We start from the raw sequence: 21,585 nt of genomic DNA on the forward strand, positions 1-21,585 counted from the left end.
CGCGCGCGGGCGCCCCCTTACACGGGTGTAGAGTTCGTCCTCTTTCTGGTCTCTTGTCTCGCTGAACGTTTTGTCCCCCAACCCTGTGCAACACTCCCTTTGAAGAGGGGACGGAAAAAAAGCTCTCGTATGCACTCGCCCAGGTGTATGGCCTCCTCTCCCTCCCTCTCTCCAACTATTTCTGTATGGATTTGTTTTCGGAACGCTCCACGCAAAGCTCTGAAAAATCTTGAAGAGCATCTCCGACGAAGCAGCCCGGTTGACGTGCACATCTCTTCCTCGCCGACACGATCCTTATCTTCCTTTCGAGATCCCACGAGACTTTTCAATGGAGAACGAGAGAACTTGAACGAAGAAGACAACGACGCGAGCAGGCAGGGGAAGAATGACGAGAGTTATACACTCATAAAATAATCGAGCGTGTAGAGAGAACTCTCTCCTTACTTCCGTCGTTTCTCCTCCGGCCTCTCTATTACATGTGCCTTTCGATGTGCGCGCATGTAGATGGAAATCGATAGCGTACAGTTATATCCTCTCCTGTGGAGCAGCTATTCCTTTGGAATCTCAGGGGCCTGCAGCGACCGTCTGGAACGAAAAGTTTTTCCTGCTGGATTTCCTCCTTCGGGAAATTCATTGACCTATGGCAGGGTTCGTTTTTTCCAAAAATGTGTGATGAGAGTATGATGAGGAAGAGCCACTTTTTTGGCTCGTTTCGAAAAGTTCACAGTCCGAATTCCATTCGAGGGTTCATTGTTTCTTCCTGCGCTTGTACTCGTTTTTTTCGTGTCTGTGTTACTCTTTTTGGAGGTTGTACTACACGTCGCTGGTTAAAGTTTCCCCCTGAATTTTCTATTTGCAGGTGTATATGTGCAGCGAGAAATCCGATACGCGGATCGGAAGGCACGCGATCATTCTCTTTCCTCGCAACTACTTTTTTTATCACGGTTAACTTTATTGGATATCATAAAACAATCGGGGAAGCGGGTTCCCGTTCGCTGACGTTGGTTGCTCGCTCAAAAATTCCTAATTAAAAATATCCGTTATTTTCTAACGAGCTCGTTGGAAAAAGGACGAAACGGGTGAGCGAGGCTTTCGTAAAAAGCAGTTTGAAAAAACGAGGCTGTCCAACTCGCGCCACCGATTGTGGGGCTCCCCGCTTGTTAAACTCAAGAATGGAAAAATCCATCCGAACCGTCGGCAAACTGCTCGCTGATCAATCGCAGGAAATGTATGCTCGTGTATCGGGAAAAGCCTCGATGTTTTCTCTTGAAATATATAGCTGCCCGGAATGGGAGGGTCGAAGAAAAAGAGAGGAAGAATGCGATCTCGCAGCATGCTCGTTCGTCTAAACGATTAGACGATTTGTCGTGGACTGACACTTTTCCGGGCACCCTCGCTTCTCCGAGAACCTTCCGGGTGGTCCACCGTGTCCCGAAGAAAACCCGAGGGTGACACCGTTGCAAAATCTTTTTCAGTCGAAGCACCGCTTCGGAGGACATTGGGTTTATCATTCAAAAAATTAAATCCCGTATCGGTTGATTCGCAGCTCGAGGCATTCGGTCGAACGAACACTCATCATTTGATTTATTTAACTTTCATAATGAGACTCTATTTCTGCGTGTTTTTCAAATCACGATGAACTCGCATTGATTCGAGTTTGTAAGCGAGCAATTTCGCTCGTTTCCCTCACTCGATTCATCCGGTTTTTCAGTCTCTTTTTCGCATTATCCGTCTGACCATCAAACGCTCCGTTTGAGTGAGACGTTAATCGAGAATTTAAGCAGGTATCTCTGCACTTCACATTCCCGTACGCTCGAGAGAAATTATCCCAAGGATTTTCAAAAATTATTTTTCCCGATACGAACGTGAGGATGCACCGGAAAACGAGATGAAAAAACGTCCTGCTTCGATGGAGCCTTGTTTTTTTCGTCTCGTATTTTTGCATACACTCGCCAACTCTTTCCGTGTAGCAGCACACAGACGATGCGGCTGAGTCAAAATTCTCTTTCGCCCTTTCCACATAGTTCTCGACAGTAAACTCTTCGTGGTCTGGAACCACATAAATTCATGTCTCGCCAGGTTGCCTTGCCTTTTTTCGAATTTCCGAAAATACCGGGACTGCTTTTCCGACCTCAAACGTCTATTCGTGGCCGTGCACGACATCCCCTTGTACATGCATATTCCATTTCGTGTCGAGTTCTGATTTCACTCCAAATAGTCAAGACGACCTTGAATCCGTGTGCTTTTGTTGCTCCTCGAGCAGTTTTCGTGCCAAGCGTTTAATTGAACAAATAAAATTTCCAAAAAGTAGTCTGAAACTCTTGTAATAATAATAAAGTTTATCATTATCAATGATTTACGAATAACAGAGTTAAAAGGTCTTCGAGAAGTTCCGAAGTCAATTAAGAGAATTAAGAGCAAGTCACAAGTCTGTCGCTTTAATCTCAACAGTCTCATACATATTTTCCTTCACAAAGTTTCTTTCGGTACACACGGGTCCTGGATTATTTTCGTATCCTCGTTATAGCGACGTCACTTCGGATGAAAAAGTTAAATTTGCATAGACAGCCAGATAGCTGGAGCTGCAATTCATTTCACGAATCCATCTATATTTTACGAAGAGATTAACTCGCGCCAAGAAAAACGTCAAGTCTTTTTAATCGGACAGCAGTTCAATATTTAACGAAACGAGTTGAATACTACCGACCATTACAATTAGCGGATTAGCTCATCATTTTATGGGAACATTTGATTGTGTAAATGTTACGAAAACGGAAGAAGTGAAAGTAACGTTTTCATTCCGGATATTCGATTCGTTAATTCATCCCTCGATCGCGGAAATTATTCAGAGTCAATGACCTCATTATCGTCGTCGTTTGGTGCAAACACTCCGTTTTAATTCACTACCAAACGGCCAACCTTGAAGCAAATTTTTTTTATTAAGAAGGATAACATGAGCTTCGCGTAAAGTGAGGTTATGTAAATACAAATTTGAGATTGTTTTTATCTCAGTTATCTAGGTCACGTGAACCTTGTTTGCTTTGTTCGCAAGGAATTAACCTCCCAAAAATACGTCATTTTTAGGTGGAATTTGTGTGAAATATTAAAAATCGACAGAATTAAACGTCCCCCAATTTTGCACAGATGTTCTTTGGCGTTCAAACTGTGGAATAATACTTTTTTTGGAAAGATGGGGCCTGTGGAGTAATTTCCTATGCGTAGGTCTTGAATATTCGAATTTTAAAAATGATTTACTCAAAAATGCCTGAATGAAATGGATTAAAAATTGGAAAATATATCCAAAAATGTATTCTAAAAGTTTCACTGAACTATCACCATTTTTTTCAAGCTGATGTTCCTCCTTAATTTACATGCTTTATGAAATAGTAAAAACATCGGAAAAATGTGATTTCAGTTTTCGCTGTACGCACAAACGATCGAGGCAACAACATGCTTCGTGGCAACTATTTTACTCATCAGTGTTCGTTGAGAGACTCTGTACGTGTGCTTGAGGAAACTTATCATTTATTCATTCATCGAGATTTCAACCTCGAGTCTCTTGGGAACGAACAGATTTTACGTTTTATACGGAAAGAATATAAGGCGATACTGCTGTGTTGTTTCTCGTCTGTATGGCAGTAACAACGGCTCATTCGAACCTGGCCTTTGAACTTTGAATTATCAATACGTTAAGGATATTCAGTGTGGAAAAGGAGAAAAAGCTTTGAAACCTGAGAAATCAATTTATAAGTTTGCTCAGTAGTTTATGAGTTGTTTCTTTACTATCCAAACACTGACCAATAAATTTGTTTGGTTGTAGAATTTCAACACCAGTGGGCAAAGTTGCATTTCGTGTAATCGAATTAAAAATTGATTTAAAGTATTTGGTCCCATTTATCATTTTACAAACGATAAAGAAAAACTCGTAGCTTCGTGCCGGATGGAAAATTCTGAATTCGTGAAGGTGAAGAAAAATTTTCGTGACGATTTTCATTTGCCGACGCCTTTTCGTCTCCATCAGTTTTGGCAAGTGATTTTTTCCTGGGCGTTTTTTGACGCAATCCGGCCTACATTTTCGAGATCGAAAGAATGAGACAAAAAGGTTTGGGGCTCGGTGTTTGCGGTGAAGACAATCGTACGTTCTCTCAATTCTCTTTTCAAGCGAAACGTTTCAAGACGAGAAGCGTAAAGGGGGTTGGAAAAACGTCACTCCGTATTGGCCACTTTCCAAACGTTTTGGCGTCGGAAAAAATAGAGAAGACAGGAAGCTCGTGCAGAGCGTCATCCGCGAAAGAGAGGAGACGCTCGGAAGAGGGAGAGGGAGGCAAGCCATGAAAAAGCTGAAGGGTGGAAGCGAGGGTGTAACGCTTTCGGCACACTTGCTCTGCGGCACGGTTCGCTCTCGAACCTCCGCGATCTCATAAATAAATTTGCTCCGAACCGTTCTGGGCTGTACCTTCGACCTCATCCCCCCCGGCTTTTCTCCAACTCCGACGCTACGCGCGCGAATCAATTTTTCCACGATTCGTTCTCGTTTCACGGTGACCGAAAGGATCTTATTAAAAAATAATAATAATCATCGCGAGACATACTTCGTTTATTAAACATCCGGTTTCAATACGCGCGTGTCCGCGGGACGCGACCCTTTCCGTCCCTGATATCTCTGAGCATACATCATTGAAAAAGTTTATTTCGTATTTTTAACTTTTCGAGGAAAATAAATGAGAAAAAATATATTAGAAATGAAAATATTGGACCAATCGACAATACTTCAACATTACATTTCGAGATTGAGATTCTCGAACGAAAATCAACAAATTTATTTCTTGAAAAATACGAGCTCGGTGCAAGGGCTAAAAATTTGTGGCTATTCTTGTTTCGATCGATGATTTCGGCAACTCTGTTGTTATTTGAATTTTTTTTCTCCGCTTTCTTGTTTTCTTCGAATCAATTTTCAGAACAAATATTATTCACTGTTTATTTTTTTCTGTAGTTTCGAATCGTTCACCGTTATTTATCGATTAAGTATTAATCCACGACGTGGCCGAGTCGGCACGTCGTAGTAACCGCCCTTGGTGCCCCATCACAGCATTGCTTAAATCTTAATCCAAAATCTTATTAGTTACTCAACAGCAAAGCATCTCGTCGACTCTGTAATTTGATTTTATCGATTGGCTGACCCTTCTTTTTGCCTCTTAATTGATAATGCGATATTGAAATATCCACAGCGTTCACCGCACAGCCGTGTGTGGCGCGAGTGTTTAAAACAAAAAAGGGAAAAAAAATCTCGACGAAAGATCGAATCAGCGACGATTTTCGGAAGGATTTTTTTCCTCGTGCTGCGTGGGCGTAACTCGTTAATAACTGATTACAGGGCGGAGGGTTCTCGTGAAATTCATCGGGAATTAACGTTTCACCATCTTCTTTCGTTTCATCCATTTTTTCGTCCTTTTTACACAAGTTTGTACAGCACGACACAAGTCGAGGAGATAGTTAATTATCGAGAAGCCAGAAATAATGATACTGTAAATTATGACGTCATCGAGAAATTTATATAATTAAGGAATATTCAAAATACGCGCTTTTAATTGGACTCGGAATCCACATGTTTATTTGCCATTCCAGGAAATATCAAGACGAGCAACTTGATTACATACCGACACGACGATTCAGCATGCAATTAAAAAAAAGTCAAAGACTTGAATTTTTTAATGACTCAAACTCGTCGCGAGACACGTTTGTCAAATGGAATTCTTTGAACGTGCGCGTGAAAAATTAACAGGGAATAAAAATTGAATAATTATCATCTTTTCAGATTTCAATGCGCGCTGCTTTCAATATCGTGCCCTGTCTTCGATCGTTATTCTGAAACTTTATCCGCGTCTTTCATTTTTCGGTCTTGTACCAGTTACATACTATTCCGATGGCTTGTCGTGTTACTATGATGAAGGGTTGTCTGTTAGGGGTTGGCCGCGACTACGAGCCTTTGGTATGCGATTAAATTGGACTTCGTTTCTCAAACTCTGGAAAGCCGAGCATGCAATCACTTCACGCCATTTCACGAAGTCTCATGTACTTTGTACCAAGCTTCGGGGCATCGTTCGTTCATTGTTAATTAAATGTTTCTATCTGAACAATTATAAACACAATTATTGAAACGATTTACGTACCGAACAGGAAACTTTGCAGCTCATTTTCCATGCCACTCAAAACCTCAAATCGGAGCACTTTTTGCACTGTCTTTTCTGTCATATTCAATGGCCTTTTTGCTCTGTTTTCAGGTGTGCCTGTTCGGCCTAGCGACCAGTGAAAACAGCACTATCGACGATGTTACGACGTTCACGAGTACGGGACTTCACCCGGAAACTGAAGCAATAGGACAGGTAAAAAAATTTCATTTGGTACTAATAATGGAAAATAATACAACGCAATATTTGACATTGACATTTATGTAGATTGGATCATATTTGAACGAAAAAAAATACATGGCATGAAAAAGTTTGCTTTTGTATTCAGAAGAACATTTGAACGATATTTTTGAAAATCGGTGATTTTGATTTTATGATGAAACCATACAAATATAAATGTATATTATTTCGATTCGTTTTAGCTATCAAATTAGCTTACAAAAAAGTGGAAAATTATTTTAAAATGCACAGTTTTACTTTTTCTTTTATGTTCATAAGTACTTTCTCTCAATCAACCCCAAATGCAGTCTCCCATTTTATTTTTCATCGTACTGGCCTCTATAACGTTCTTTGAAGCTCATAATACGAGTATTTTCGTGAAAACGTTCTCCTTGCTCTTTTGAGTACGCCCCCATGTTATTCTTGAATTTATCTAAATGAGCATGCAGTATATGCACTAGGGTGGTCCAAAAAAATAAATTTTTTATTTCTTTTCCGGTCCTATCATCTCAAAAGTTTTTAGGAGCAGGTATTGCAAAAATTTTTCTGCAAGGGCAGCTCCATATTTTCATTCTACGAGACGCACAATGGATTTCCGTTTTTCCATATAAATAACACATAAAAAAAATTTCTGTTTTCTTCAAATAAAACTATTGAAAAAATTTTTCACGCAATTTCAATCGACATGTTTTTGTAGAAAATTAAATTCTCTACAAAATATCTTGGATGTGATTTTCTCATAAAGCTAATGGGTAAACCGTATCCGACTTTGAATACGAGCAACCAGGTTAAATCTAATCATATATAATTCAAGAACGCATTTTCTATTCCACTGAACCTTGTGGTTGCGGATAATTAACCAGTGAGTAAAAAGAGGAGCGGTGTTACTCGAGAATTGTAAGGTTTAGGATAACATTTTGAGAGAGAAGAAAGTTTCAATTTATGATTTTAAATGTACTAACATTTTTGGAAATTTTCGTTTCTTTTAATCAACAAGAAAATTTGAAAAAATAGTATACTGTGTACCGAAGAGTTAAAATCGAACTTTTTAACTCTAAATGCGATGTTGCCATGTATTAAAATTTATTAAAATTCATATGAAAATATAAAAATGAGTATTATTAGTACAACTATCACAAAAGCAAACTTTATATGAAATAAGAGTATTTTTTCTTCGTTTTTGTGCATAGTTAACCAGAAAATCATGAAATGAACTTTAGAACAAAGAACAAAAAAAATTGATTTGTGGAGAGTCGTGTAATCTAATGAAATATTCGAATGGAAAAATAATGATTAAGTGAATATGTTTTAGATTTATCGTTCCGTGGATTAATTACTCTGTTGATATCTGTTGAAACAACTCCCATTATAATAATCCAACGGGCTTATCAGTGGAGTAAAATTGATTTGCCGAGTTGTAGAATCGCTGGAACGTTCTGTTTTTTGAAATCCAGTCTCCGGAACTCGGCGATCACGATCCGCCGTCACGCGATCGTTTTCCCCACTATTTTCTGAACAAAAAGTGATTTTGCTGCTTTTATCTTATTCTCAAACCGAAAAGGCCGTTCAGCGAGTCCGTAATTGCCGTGAAAACGTAAGTGACGAAGGAGAACGCGATTAGCAATTTTTTCAACATCAACGAACCCGAGAGAACTTCTTCAGTACCGGTGAAAAAATCACTTGGAACGATTGAGACGAAATTCGAAATCGTTTGTTCGATCGTTTCCCGAAAGTCTAAGAAACCATTGGGGAGAACAAACGTCAATGAGCTCTGGATCGTTTTCCCATCGAGCTCCACGTACACGAACGAGCCTGGACCGGTGCATATGCCTCGAATCCGAATGTCAACGACACTCGGTCTTTCACACGTATACGCAAAGTGGACGCTTGGCTATGAGATGCAAAGGGGCGATGTGACTACTTTACCCCGTGAAAATACAGCCCGCACTGGTTTCGCGCCGCTGTCGCATTCACCGTTTGCTGCTGTTGCTCCGACGAAAATGGGTCGAGAAAATCCATCACGTACAACCGCTTCGCCTACATGCCGCTTTACATATCAGAGGGATGTTTGTATTTTCGGTCCAAATTTTCCTTTACCAGTGTTTTCCATCAATTAACCATGCTGCTGGCCGAAGGCTCTTTTCTTTTGAAATTCAATGAATGACGGCTGACACGAGCACCCCATCAGTTCTCAAATTCTAGAGCTACCACTCAAGTTTTAAATTCGTTCAAAAACGAACGACTTTTACCAAAATTATTTCGTGGAGTACTTCAAGCACGTGGCAAAAAGTCGGTCGAACTTCACTCACTCTCTAAAGTCAAACTTTTTCCAACTTTTTCCCTGCACTCCCAGCCCGTTATCGAGAAACAAAGTCGTACGAGGACTTTTCGATTTGGGCGAAAATTCTCGTACCAGGAAGTTCGATATCATTGCCGCACCCGCAGCAGTTCGGTTAGTTCGAATACTTCTGATAACCAAACCGAAAAGTGGTACAATTGACATAAGAATTTCGCCCGCTATTTCACGAGTATATCAACGAGTTGATTACAACTCGATCGAATATTCACGTGCTTCGCGTATAATCGGAACAGGGAATGCCTGAATTCCTGATGAATATGATTCAAATGTAAACCGTGTTTAATCTAAATGTAGGAATTGATTGAATCGGAGCAGATCGAGCTGAAACGAATCGCATCACGATTCAAGAGGGCTTGTTTATGGAATAGTGGGAAAATAAAAAAATGGTTGGATCAACACGAAGATGATAATGCGTTACAAATTTGTTTTCTCTTGCTCCACACGTTGAGTGGATCATCGTGTAAACGCTTGTCGAAGGGACCGGATTAAATTTATAGCCAGACATTTTTCGTTCGTTTCAGCGTTCAGCGATTTTTTGTTGCTCTAACGCAGTCCCATTTATTATGGCAAACTCTGCGTACCTATTCTCACGATTTTTCCTTCGGAGATCGAGCAGAAACGGTGAAGAGATAAGTATATTTTTCACGTGTCATGGCTCCATCCGCGTCGTTACCGAGGAAAGACGTTCTCCACGTTTCTTTCATCGTCCTTTCTCAAACTTTGATATATTTTTCTTGGCCATTCATTTTTCAACGTTCGTTGTATCGCTTGGATAAAGTCGATAAAGCGCGTGAGCCCGAACGCCCTTGATGTGTGCTCGACAACGAGTGAATTTTCTCGACTGAAAAATAAGGGCTTCCGAGAGAGTTGTGCACAAATTTTCATTTAAAGCTGCGGTAACGCGTCGACGCCGGGGGTATGTGTTCTCGCAAATTTCGTGTGAAAGGTTAAAAATAAGGGAGGGAAAAGAAAAAGTCAAAGAGAAAAAGGTCGATTTGTACGAGTGCGATTTTAGAACGAGAAGAAGACGTACGATTCTCCTTTCCGCTCTCATTCACCGTCCAATTTTTTTACCTCTCCGAAGCTTTTCTCATTTATCTCTCGACGAGTCATACTAAGAGAGGTGCGCGTTTAAAATTATCGTGGAGGAATCAAAGGAACAGTTTCAACGAGGATATTATCTTAGGAAATTATTACAAATTTTGAATTACTGAAAGAGTTTTTATTTAAAAATATCGATTTTTTAATGTCATCACAGAGAAAACTTATCTCCTTCCGGGTCCACTCCAATCTCGCTTTCCGCGAACACCTTTCCAAAGCTCTGCGCATATATCGATATCGAGTGAGAGAAGACGAGAAGTAAAAGGATGAAAAGCGTAAAGAAGATTCCTCGAATTTCCGGCCACGTCGAAGCCTCCGACGATGATGCCGAACGTACACACGATAGAGATTCCCTCATCAAAAGCAGCGACTCTTCTCTTTACTTTAAAATTGCGTTTATAGGTGCGCCCCTCCCCTGTTCATCCGGTAGAGCAGTGCCGGAGATTAGACTCATGGAAATATCGCAGCTCGCTGCAAGATTTACTTCTATATAATCCAACGTCTGGAATGTAATTTCCGTTTTGAGAAAGCAGCGTTTGTAGAACATTTCCAGATCTCATTAACAGAGGGGACTAAGTAGTCATAAGCAGTTTTACAAAACCCACAAATTCAATGGATTCATGAAACGCATCAAACGATTATTATTAAAACAACATCGAAACAAGCAGCTTTCTGGACTTGCTTTCCCTTCAACCGGGCTAAAACACACACACACACACATTCGGACCTTGCGATGCCCACATGCGAGAAAATACGAGGGAAGAAAATGATGCATAGCTTTTAGGGTTTGTTCCGCGAAGAGAACAAGAAAGAGAGAGAGAGAGAGAGACGAAGTAACAGACGAAAAAAGGATGAAAAAATGAGAAGCTTCTAGGAGAAAGAAAAAAGGGGGAAAAGCGGTTGTAGTAAAACGCCAGGTCGTCGTCCCGAAGCGTATGTTTCCCGCACGAAACATATATTCGTTGGAACCAGGGGGAGCTTTATTCAACGCCATTTCCCTTGTACTCCTATTCGCTCGTAAGAGACCACGAGAAGCTTTTCTAGTTTATTTATATATACGTGGATACATATATTTAGACATATGATCGCCATGCATGTACATCTAAAAAAAATGTATATCGCCGAGCGTAAAACTTGAGCGCAAACTGCGCTGTTACTTGCTCCGAGGGCTCCTATATACCTCCTTGTTATCGCACCCTCGTCGTCGTCGTCGTTTGGACTCTCTTGGCAAATGTAGAAAAGCCACAGAATGACTTCAACACCGTCGTTTCAGTCTCACTCATCTCATAAGTCAGTTTCGCGTGCATTATACGCAGGGGTCCATGCGGTAAAACAAAACTAAGATTTTTATCTCCTTTACCAAAACTCCTCTTTTGCGTCTTCCACGATGCTTATCGTGTGGGTTAAAAAAATAAATCTTTACAATAACTCCAGGAGTTGACTTTAGCGACGAGCTTTAAAAGTCGCTCTCTGTTTTCCAAATCGTTATTTTCGACTTCATATTTCCGCTGAATCGTCAACGTTCAAACTCTTCGTTAAACTTCATTTAGAAATGTTCTTTCACCCGACAATTATACCAGTGGCACGTACCGCGCGAATCAAGTACAAGAACTTCTCAGATATCGAGTTTTAATAAAAAAATAAAAAACGAAAAAGTTTCCAACGTTCCTGACAGCGAGGATGTCCGCGAAGGAGAAGCACCTTGTTGACAACTCTTCGCCTGCTCCCTCGGCGCACTTGTGCGAAAACAGCTTGTTTCGCTTCGTTATAAATTCTCATTCAACGTGGCCAGAGTGACCATGAGCCACGAAGGGGCTTGCACAAGTTTCACTCGGAATAAGGCAACGGTCTTAAGGGCAGACCCTTCGCCTCACACGTATACACGAACACGAAAAACATCAGAGAAGCCAAAATATATCCGAGGAGGAAAGTAACCGACGAGACTTTTGCCTGGGGGAAGATTTTCTTGAAAGATTAAGGGATCTCTCATTATACGAAGGGGTTCGCGCACAGCGCAGGTATTCAATCTCTGCGACTATCAATCTGTCTTATCTATTCAGTCGTGGTGTCTGATGCTCAGACGCTCTAGGAAACATTAAGCCCTCTGCAGCTCCCAGCAATTTTCTTCTTCGAGTCGAATAAATATTAGCACTCTTATAATGAATTTCGTACAAATGCAGAGCACTTGGAAAATTCTCAGATACGCCAAACGGTCGACATAGGAAAAGCCGAATATTACTACTCGCACGAAAATCGGAGTCAGGTTTGGAAGCGCTCTATTCGAGGGCAACGAAAGTCGATCGATCGACCAGATTTTCGATCTAATCAAGCTCATGTTTTCTGAATTTGTTTCAAGATTTTCGACATAATCCTCCGAGCGAACGCTGCGCCTCTAATGACGAGCTCCGCGAGCTCGTAAACACTGAAACTAGAATTCCGACGCTCTCTCCAAATGATAAATAACTCGTGACAAAATCGCGTGTGTAGATACGAAGATTATCAGTAACGAGGCATTGAACGAGGCTCTTTCGATCGACGACGGATTATGCTAGTGTCGAAAAGACGTAAGTTGGGCTAAAGGAGGACAGCGCTCGGGGGAAACTGCGAGAGTCGAACGAACCGAGGCCTCGGGGAATGTGCTTTTTGAATTACATTCGCGTTATCCAGCTCCCTCTTGGAGGTACGCTTAGCGATTTTTTATTTTATTCTTCTCGCACCTCGGAGCCTAAATACATCGAATGAAAAATGGGAATCGAAAGGGGTCTGCTGGGAAGAGTCTAAAGATGACATTACGGGGGAGTAGGAGCAAAGCAATGAGACGTTCCGATGCTTTAACATCGTTTTTCTACTGCTTGCAAACGAGGAACTGAAGACGATTTCAAAAATTGAATGCTTGTTTCGAATGCAAGCAACCTTCCTCTAGTGCAGAACAAATTTTAAATGTAAAACCAAATGAGTTATCGAAGCCCTTTTTCGACGAAGGGCTTTTGTCCCAACCGACCCCACAGTCGGACCTGATAATCAACATCGTATTCGTGAAATTAATAAAAACGGATAGTTATCAATAGCATTTGTTTGATTATTCGAAAAATGAATACAAAATGTTGACACAAGTAAATGTAGAGATTACTTTTGTCCATAGGTGTAGGAAAAGAAATATATTTGATCTCCATCCTAGTCATCAATGAGAACTGCATTTTCTACACACATTGAATGTTATGTTTTTACTGGGCACGCCTTGAGTCGGCCCATTCGGAGCATCAATGTTGGCCTGCTCAGCCCACACTGTTTTTTAAACAAAATATTCTACCAGCAAATTATATCGGTAATTGAGAAAAAATACTATGCACAATTATAGTTCAAAGTGAACTTCCATGTGGAGGATTATTGTAAGAGTTGTAAAAAAAATTCGAGGCAGCAGGGAATGGACAATATTGACGTGGAAATTTGCTTTGTACGTGGATTTATGAAAATTGTCGTGTGTTTGCCAATTGGCCAACTAGCCCTAACGTTTCGAGTTCGGAAAATATCGAAATTTTTCTGTAAAAGTGGATGCTCCCGGAATGTTTGCGCTGAATTTTCACTTGGAAATTATTTCCGTGCTTGCATTTACGGAGCGTAGAAAAATGTGGTAAGTAATGTACTCAGAGAACTCGACTTTTGGCGTTCACCTGGGCCAATGAAACGTTAGCACGTACAAAGCGTTAAACTTGGCTTATCTTCAGTGCTGGTTAACTCAGATAGTGGACAAAAGGGGTTACAACGAGCTTATATATGCATGCACGAAAATATTTGTGCTCAGGTCTTCTCGGCATAGCACATACGAGCGTGCAAAAATGATATTTCATTCGCCGTGCGAGTGGCGATTGTTCATAATGAATTCTTTTGTTATGGCAACGATAATCGTAGCTCTTAGCTTTTTAATGAGAAGCGGCTACGAAAAGGAAACCCGAAGAATTATTGTCCTGTAATGACGTTGACATTATTGTGACAATCGTTATGCAATTACGAATAAACTTGAAGAATTACATTTCGTGTATACATTGATATAAATTCGTGATAAATTTCATAATAAATCCACGAAGTAAATTAATGTAAAAGAATAATGATTAATTAGCGATGATTGCTCGATTTACAGGCGTTTCCTTTGAGCCAGCCGTTTTTTCCCAGTCCCTCTCTCTCTCTCCCCCTCAACCTCATTTCCCCGTTTTACGCTACAGAGAACAAAAAGCTTGGGTAACTTTGTCACACTCTCTGAATCGAGAGACAAAGTGAAACAAAATGAAAAGCAGCTGAAAAAAACGATTCGAAGTAAAGGATGAAAACGAACGTGAGATAAACACGATTGCGCAATGTCCATGGACGTTTTTTACAAAAACTTTTCTTCGATGATTTTATGCATAAAATCGAATGGCATATCTGTAGTTTTCCAAAGCGTGTATTACGTTCTGAGCACACGCGAACCCCCTTTTCTCAATATTCCAGTAAATTTTTTTTTTTTTGTTTCGTTTTTTATTTTTTATCTTCCATATTTCTCGTACGTATACGTTTGTACAAATCGAGGACAGGAGGAACTCGTGTGTGCGTATGAATGATGAAAAATAGTATAGAAAAAAATTTCACTCACAGAGTTTCTCAGACACGTATTTTGCCTTACAACCCGCCACTGTACGCTTATCCGCGTCTCTCTCTCTCGCTTTCTCAATCGGCGTAAGGCGTAGCCTCCTGATTGCATCCACGAGTCTTCTCGTGTGGCACAAATATACATGAAACTAACTTTGCAAATGTTCTCCCACGATTGGCAAAGGTACGCGAGGGATAAAAATAAAAAAAGAAAGCACGATCTATAGTGACAGAAACGAGATCGGTAATGGAAATGAAAAAGACAGAAATAACATTTTACCGTGTACGATACGAATTTGCATTCTATTGGAAAGATGCAGAGGTGGATTTAGAGAATGAGGGTGAAGCGTTCAGTCTCTGCGCGGTGCACGCGAGTTATGCAAATATTCATTTTTATATATCTATGCGGGAATGCATCTGCATGAATCGATAGAAAAATATGTACATTCGTATCGCGTATCTCAAACTATCATGAATCATTTTCATCAAACAAAGGGGCCCAATTTTCATGATTCCATATACGCGAGAAATAATCCGAACTGGATTCTTTATAATTCTTCGGCTCACGTGGAAAACGGTTTCGTTTCCTTTAGTATAATGGAATTTTTTTTTACAGAGAGACCAAAGCATTCAGCCACCGATTTAAGGAACATAGAATTTTTTGGAAATTTCCACTTCTTCCTGACTTGAATTCTAAACGTTTCTATGTGGGTAGGAAAAAGTAATGCGCGTGAAAACGATATTTTGTTTCATTATCAAGGATTTTTTTTTCACGTTGAACGAGAATTCAGTAATCAGTAGAAATTTATTGAAAATCACAAATTTTAATTGTCAGTATTGTCAATTCTGTGATAAATAGTACACGAATAAACACCGAGCACGGTGTCATTTTTTGTCATACGGAAATATAAAAAGTGTGAGGCCTAAAAAATACACTCTTAAAATACACAGAAATTTTTTTTTATTTTTATTTTACACGCGGTTTTCGTACAGGAAAATGGGGAAGAAGACACGTCCAAAAAAAAGACGAGTGTGCGCTATTGATAAAATCTTTGGAATGGAGGATCGGAGAAAAAAATGGTTTCAGATTCAATAGGTAAATGGCTGTAGCGCGTATCATAAGATTTTTTATTTTTACAAAAATGACAAATAATGACGGTCATTTTTCCAAAAACTACGAAAAAGCACGTCTTTCTTTGGAGATTTTATCAACAAGCCGTCCAAAAATGTAATTTTGAGAAAAACGCGTTTAAACAAAGGCACCGCACTGCGGGCAGTGCGTATTAGCGCGAGCCAAGTAAACGTCGCTCAAAAGTACACTTAGATTGCTAAGGTCTTTATAAAATTCTAGCATGATATTTTTGAATATGTATACTTTCAAAAAATGCAACAAAAAAATGGATTTTTTGAAAATTCTAATTAGAGTAAACTCCTTAACAATTTTACGAATTTTCACCCTCCAAAATAAATGCTACGCCAATGAGAACTTAAAAAATGGGTGAATTTAAAATAAATCTGATTTTAAATGGCGAGCTTCGGTTCACCTCGGTAATTTTTATCCCTCCTTTTGTCATCAAATTTACTCCCTAATTATTTTGTTGTGAAAAAATCACGATCATACTTCGCGATTACGGAGCTTACGTAGCGAAAAAAAAATCATGAAACGACGATAAGAAAAACAACGTAGCGAGGGGACGAAATCTGTGTACGAGAAGTGTGTATAAAAAAGAGAAAACAGATCGAAGGAAAAAAAGAGCAAAGTGCATCTTATGGAAACAGAGTCGATGCTACCTCGTACGTGACGTTACAATGAAGCCGCGTATCACTTGATGCAGAATACTGCTTTTCTGCAAATTGTGTTCGTGCCGGTTTGGGGTAACTCGCTACTATGATAGCAGCTCTGTAGAACTGCCCTCGAGGAAAAAAAAGCTTATGGATAAAGTACAGGTTCTGAGAGAGGGGGGTTTGGAGATAGGGGTTAAAAAGCGTTGTGTAAGCCAGAAATTCGCGAGCTACTCGCTTAGCAAATATTCATTAACTGCCCACGTCATTATAGCTGAAACGATAATGATCAACTAATTATAGCTGCGCAAATAAGCAGTAATTCCTTTGATCCACTGCTCGCCATGCTTTCGACCACAGTGACGAAATTCTCGTTCGAAAATTCATCAATAATTGTAACCAACTACCATTTCGTTGTATTACAAAATGCGAGGAATTCGCACCTCGGAATAGGGGAATCGACGAAAATCGAGTTACCCCAATGGCACTTTGGAAATACACTAGAATTTTCGTTCTAAATCCATGCTACGGATGAAATAAAAAATAAACGTCTGCTCAATCTTTTTTTATTGTGTTTACGTGGTTTCCTAGAAGCTTTTGGGTAACGCTACTTTTTCCAACCAATTTCCTATTTATCCCCTCAAATCGTACCAGAGATCCCTCGACAATCAGCATTTTTGCTATCTCCTTTTTCCCTGGTCGAATCGCCCTCCCTCGTGTTCGACAGATGAGATTCGACACGGAACATTTATCATGTAGCACCTGATCTCAATCCGAATGAAATTATAAAACTTGCCTCGGGGCCAGCATAAAAAAGATTGTAATTCCCAGTGTAACGAGGGCTCAATTCTGCGGAAGTGATAAAATAAAATTAGACTCTGAAAGAGAAGCTTAAGACGAAAAACAAAGACGAGGCAACTTTTGTTTGTATATTTCATCGTCAAACCGTCACTGATTGTGAAATTCAGACTCATCTTCTTGTCCCAGGAACGTGGCGAACTGAGAATAACGTCATGTTCTTCTAACCAGACAAATTCAATTCGACAATTTCATAATATCATGTGAATATTTCGTTAAAAGTAGTTTGACACTAAATTTCCACATCCTTAAGTCGTTTATAGTATCCTCGAGGAGAGTCTTCGCGAGGCAGGTTTACATCGAGTCGTAAAAACGAGGGGGAAACATCAGTGATATTTCAGAACCGTCATAACGCGATAAAGGTCCAAGATGACGTCGAGGATTTTGTGGAAGATCCAGCTTCGAGATGTACAGTGAGATACCAATATACTTCGAAAGATATATAGTCAGACGAGAGAACGAATCGATTATTCGAATAGGTAGAAACGATTTGTTAAATTGCAGGAAGAATCTATATAAGACGAAATTAAAAAAAAAAAAAAAAAAAAACACTTAACAACACGCGATCGAGGCGTTCAAAATACGTTCCAGTATCTATGATCTCTCCGAAGTGTTCTCTCGGTCTCTATCTCCATTAGCAATGAGGGTGAGAGCACCTTCTACTTTAACTAACCACGTTCTTTACCTCCATCTCTCTTGCTCCGTTTCAAACCCGGAATTCATATACATATCGATTGGATTCTCACACTTAGCCACACGCGTTCTCTATTCCAGAACCGTTCTCATTCAACCTCCGTCATCTGCTGCTTTCAATAATTTGGGAGTCTAATGTCGCAGAATTTGGTATATCGAGCGAATATGTCTGGGCTCCAATTTCTCTCTCTTTTTCCATCCGCTCGGCTCCCATCCTTGCCGTCATCCTCTTCTATATCTGTCGTAATTACACGACTAATTATTCCAGTACACATCTCGAGAATTACAACTATCTCGAAGCAGAGCGAACGAAGCTGCGTCAGCAAAATTCAATAAAATCATCCTGGAAAAACGACGACGTGCTGCGAGTTAAATTATCGTTGACCTGCATAACGAAGTATCGAATAACAAGATATTTCGGAGATTAATCGAATTTTCAACGATAGGGATGCGAATCGGGGAGACTGCAAGACGCTGAAATTGTGTGGTAACGAGCTCGACGATAACACAAATATTAAAAACGTATTCCATGCCCCAAATTCCATCATTTTTTAACACCTCATGCCACGTAGTTTATGCAAAAACTGTAAATTTCTCTCGGTTTTCTTGTGAATTCATTCATTCGTCCAGTAATTTATTGACAAGGAATATTTTTATGTCAAAAACCATGCACCTTCCCGAAAAAGGTTTTTTCTGTGATGAATCATCTTCTTACTAAAATTCGTATAAAAAGGGTCCAATCTATGATTCGAGGACACGAAGTGGATCGTAGGCGGGGTGTGGTCCAGAGACAAATTGACATCTGCAAAGGCAAGAAGTTTGGGGAAGAAAAGAACGAATGGAAAAGGGGAAGAGCGAGGAATGAAGGAGACTGGGGAGGGGGGATTCCCGTGAGTAACTAAAGTCAGTAGTTTCATGCAAAAGGCAAGGATCGGAGTAGCGCAAGTATGGGAAGGGTGGTGAAAGCAGAGATGTTGCGGTAGCACTGAATAATGCAGTATCGTCGCTTCGCACGAATGTCTCACAGTGAAAAGACTTTCCACCGATCTTTTCCGACGGTAGGGTTCGCGATCATTGGACATCCGTCAATGTTCTTTGGGTCGTGCGTTTCCACGGCGCAATCTGGCAGGTTTTGTCGGGCTCGCGCTCAAATTTTTATTGTGTTTAATTTACCAGCGCTCGTGATGTTTCACGCTTCCGAAAGTCTGCTCCCTTCGACTCAATTCGAACTATCAACCTATTCGAAAACGAAAAAGAAGATTGGAGCATCGATTCTCAAGAAGAAGGCAATTGCCGAGCGGATGAAGAGGCAAAAGGGCGGTGGAAAGGGCCAAGGAAGCGTGGAAGAAAAGATCAGGATTTATATATACTCACAGGATAAATATAGCTATAGAATTTCCATTTTGCTTCCTCCTCTTTCTCGTTCTACACCCAACCAGGACGGCCTTTGAATAATGCAGGCTGGTGAGGCCCGCTTAAAACAGATCGGCACTCTCTCACTTTCCACACTCCACCCAACACCTCCATCCTCCTTCGCTTCGCCTCCTTCTCACCTTACATCTCCACGCTCCTAACCCCCTCAAGTTTGCAACCCCATCGCCAACCTCCTCTGCCCACCTTTTCGTGCAACCTCTTTCGCCTCCAAGAGAGAACGAACTAAGATTGATTTTAGATTGAGTGGGAATTCGGGAATACGTATTTCGCCTTTACCAAGCATAGTTATACGTCCCAGATATACGCTGCCTTTGCGACTCCAACTTCACCTCACTATTCGCCGACGACTGAGAAAATATTTGTACCGATGCGGCTGTGAACTTGCGATGATAATTAACCAGTTATACTGCTGGCTTTAAAAGGGTTTTTCTACATTCGAGTTTTTCTCTGTGAAAAGTCGTTGCCTTTGTTTATGACATTGAGCTCGGGATCGAACAACAATCGAGATCATGGAAACGGACATTTCCTCTTGAGACGGAAGTGAAAAAATATGAAACGCCCTCAACAGAGTTTTCGAGGGCTCATCGACGTTGAGGTAATATTCAAGATTTGATTTACATTTTTATCGAGACGAGTGAATAAGAGTGTTTAACGACGCAGCCTCCACAAAGAGCCTCGAGCAGAACTGACGAAAAAACAATGCCTCGAAGAAAGCCCTTGAAAAAGTCTGCGATTGATGGAGCACCGATAAAGAGTGAAAACATGAAAAGCAGGAAAAACAACGTTCGCAAATCTCACTGCGAGTGACACAAGGACGCTGAGTGTCCTTCGAGCACGGTCTCGAGTGTGGATCAAAGATCGATTCGCGTGTCTCGTCTAAACAGTTGGATACGAGGAAGTGTTCGACAATCGGCATCCCCAAGAGGAGGAAATTGGACTTGGAATTTTGCTGATCTTGCGTAAGGCGAAACGGCTCACTCAATTCCAGTCTGCTGTTCGATTATTTGAAATTTCCCATACCGCAGTTCGCCCTTGAACCATTTAAAAACGACCTCGTGGAATGATCATCGATATTTTATGAATAAATTCAAATTGTAGTAGAAAAAATCCACAAAATTTTGAAACCTACCCCGATTTTATTCTGATTATTTTTTTGTTGTCAATTACGACAAACCACGGGACGAATCGAACGATACGTTCTTTGATCGTTGAGCGTAGGAAATAGACAAAGCTCCTTAAACTATCGAAAAGCACAACATTTTCTCAAGTAGCCCATTTATCGTCTCGGTCTCCGCACCGACTTGCGTAATTTCGACTTAAATATATTCAAAAACAAGTAACACATCATTCGATCGCGGAAATCATCATCACTGTGTAAAATTCGACAAAATATATGTCTCAATGAAGGAATAATAACTCTTGATTGCGATGAATTATTTGTTGATGATAAATACTCGTAATTTTCCCAATAATTACTGGATTTTAGAAGCAGAGTAATTGGAACGATCCTTTGCAACGAGCCCGAGAAATTTATTGCGATCACCGATCACTCATTAATTTATGAATGAATTTGGAGCTTCGATAATAATCGAGTGCTAAAAAATCTTCATTACAATTTTTCAACCAATCGTACAAAAGTGTCCTGGTCGAAAGCACCGAGCTTACGAATGAAAATGCTCGTAAGGGTAAGCGAGTTCGATTTGACGTGGGAGCAGAGTGTCCGTTAAGTGGTCGCTATGGACAGTCGTATTATTCCAAACGAATTGACAGGATGGCAGGCGACTCTTGAGAAAGAAAAACAACCCTCTAATAGCGTGAAAGGTCCGTATAATCGGCACTTGAGGTCGAACAATCAGAAGTTATATAAAAAAAACGGATGCTCGGAGGGAGGAAAAGCACGAAGAAGAGTCTTCTCACGTGCTATACGGCGAAAAGACCTCCCGAGCTTCTGTATAAATTCTCCCACTCGCGTGTCGATCCGTTTCTCATTCCTATCCCCTCAACTGTCGTTGATATATTTCACCGACTCATTTACCTTCTGCACTCTCATCCATTCGCTATTTTTTCCTCGTTCATTCATCACGACAACAATAAGTAGCTTTAAATAGAAGCTTCAATAGATGGGAGAGAATTCAGAAGCTTTTATTGGCTTTGGAGATTCATGCGGAAGCCGTCGTAGACGAATGTTATTTATATATTGAGAGGACAATGGGACTCCTCTATTCAGCAATTACGAAATGAGTTATTGTAACGCTTTTTCCCCAGTTTTAAGCGCAAATCGAATCGTTAAATTACTGCTGCTGGGTGCCAGCCTTACCAAAATTTTGA

The 21,585-nt window shown here is 40.4% G+C and overlaps 1 protein-coding gene across 1 annotated transcript in view; it reads left to right on the top strand.

Moving 5' to 3' along the window:
* The window catches only part of nolo (no long nerve cord), a 151,444-nt gene that overhangs the window by 77,887 nt on the left and 51,972 nt on the right, over window positions 1-21,585 (top strand). The window contains exon 3 of the mRNA XM_043425768.1: window positions 6,282-6,383. Coding sequence (XP_043281703.1) covers window positions 6,282-6,383 — 102 coding nt within the window. The remainder of the gene's footprint in view (window positions 1-6,281; window positions 6,384-21,585) is intronic.

This window comes from Venturia canescens, chromosome 8 (assembly GCF_019457755.1).
Source record: "Venturia canescens isolate UGA chromosome 8, ASM1945775v1, whole genome shotgun sequence".
Taxonomy (NCBI): domain Eukaryota; kingdom Metazoa; phylum Arthropoda; class Insecta; order Hymenoptera; family Ichneumonidae; genus Venturia; species Venturia canescens.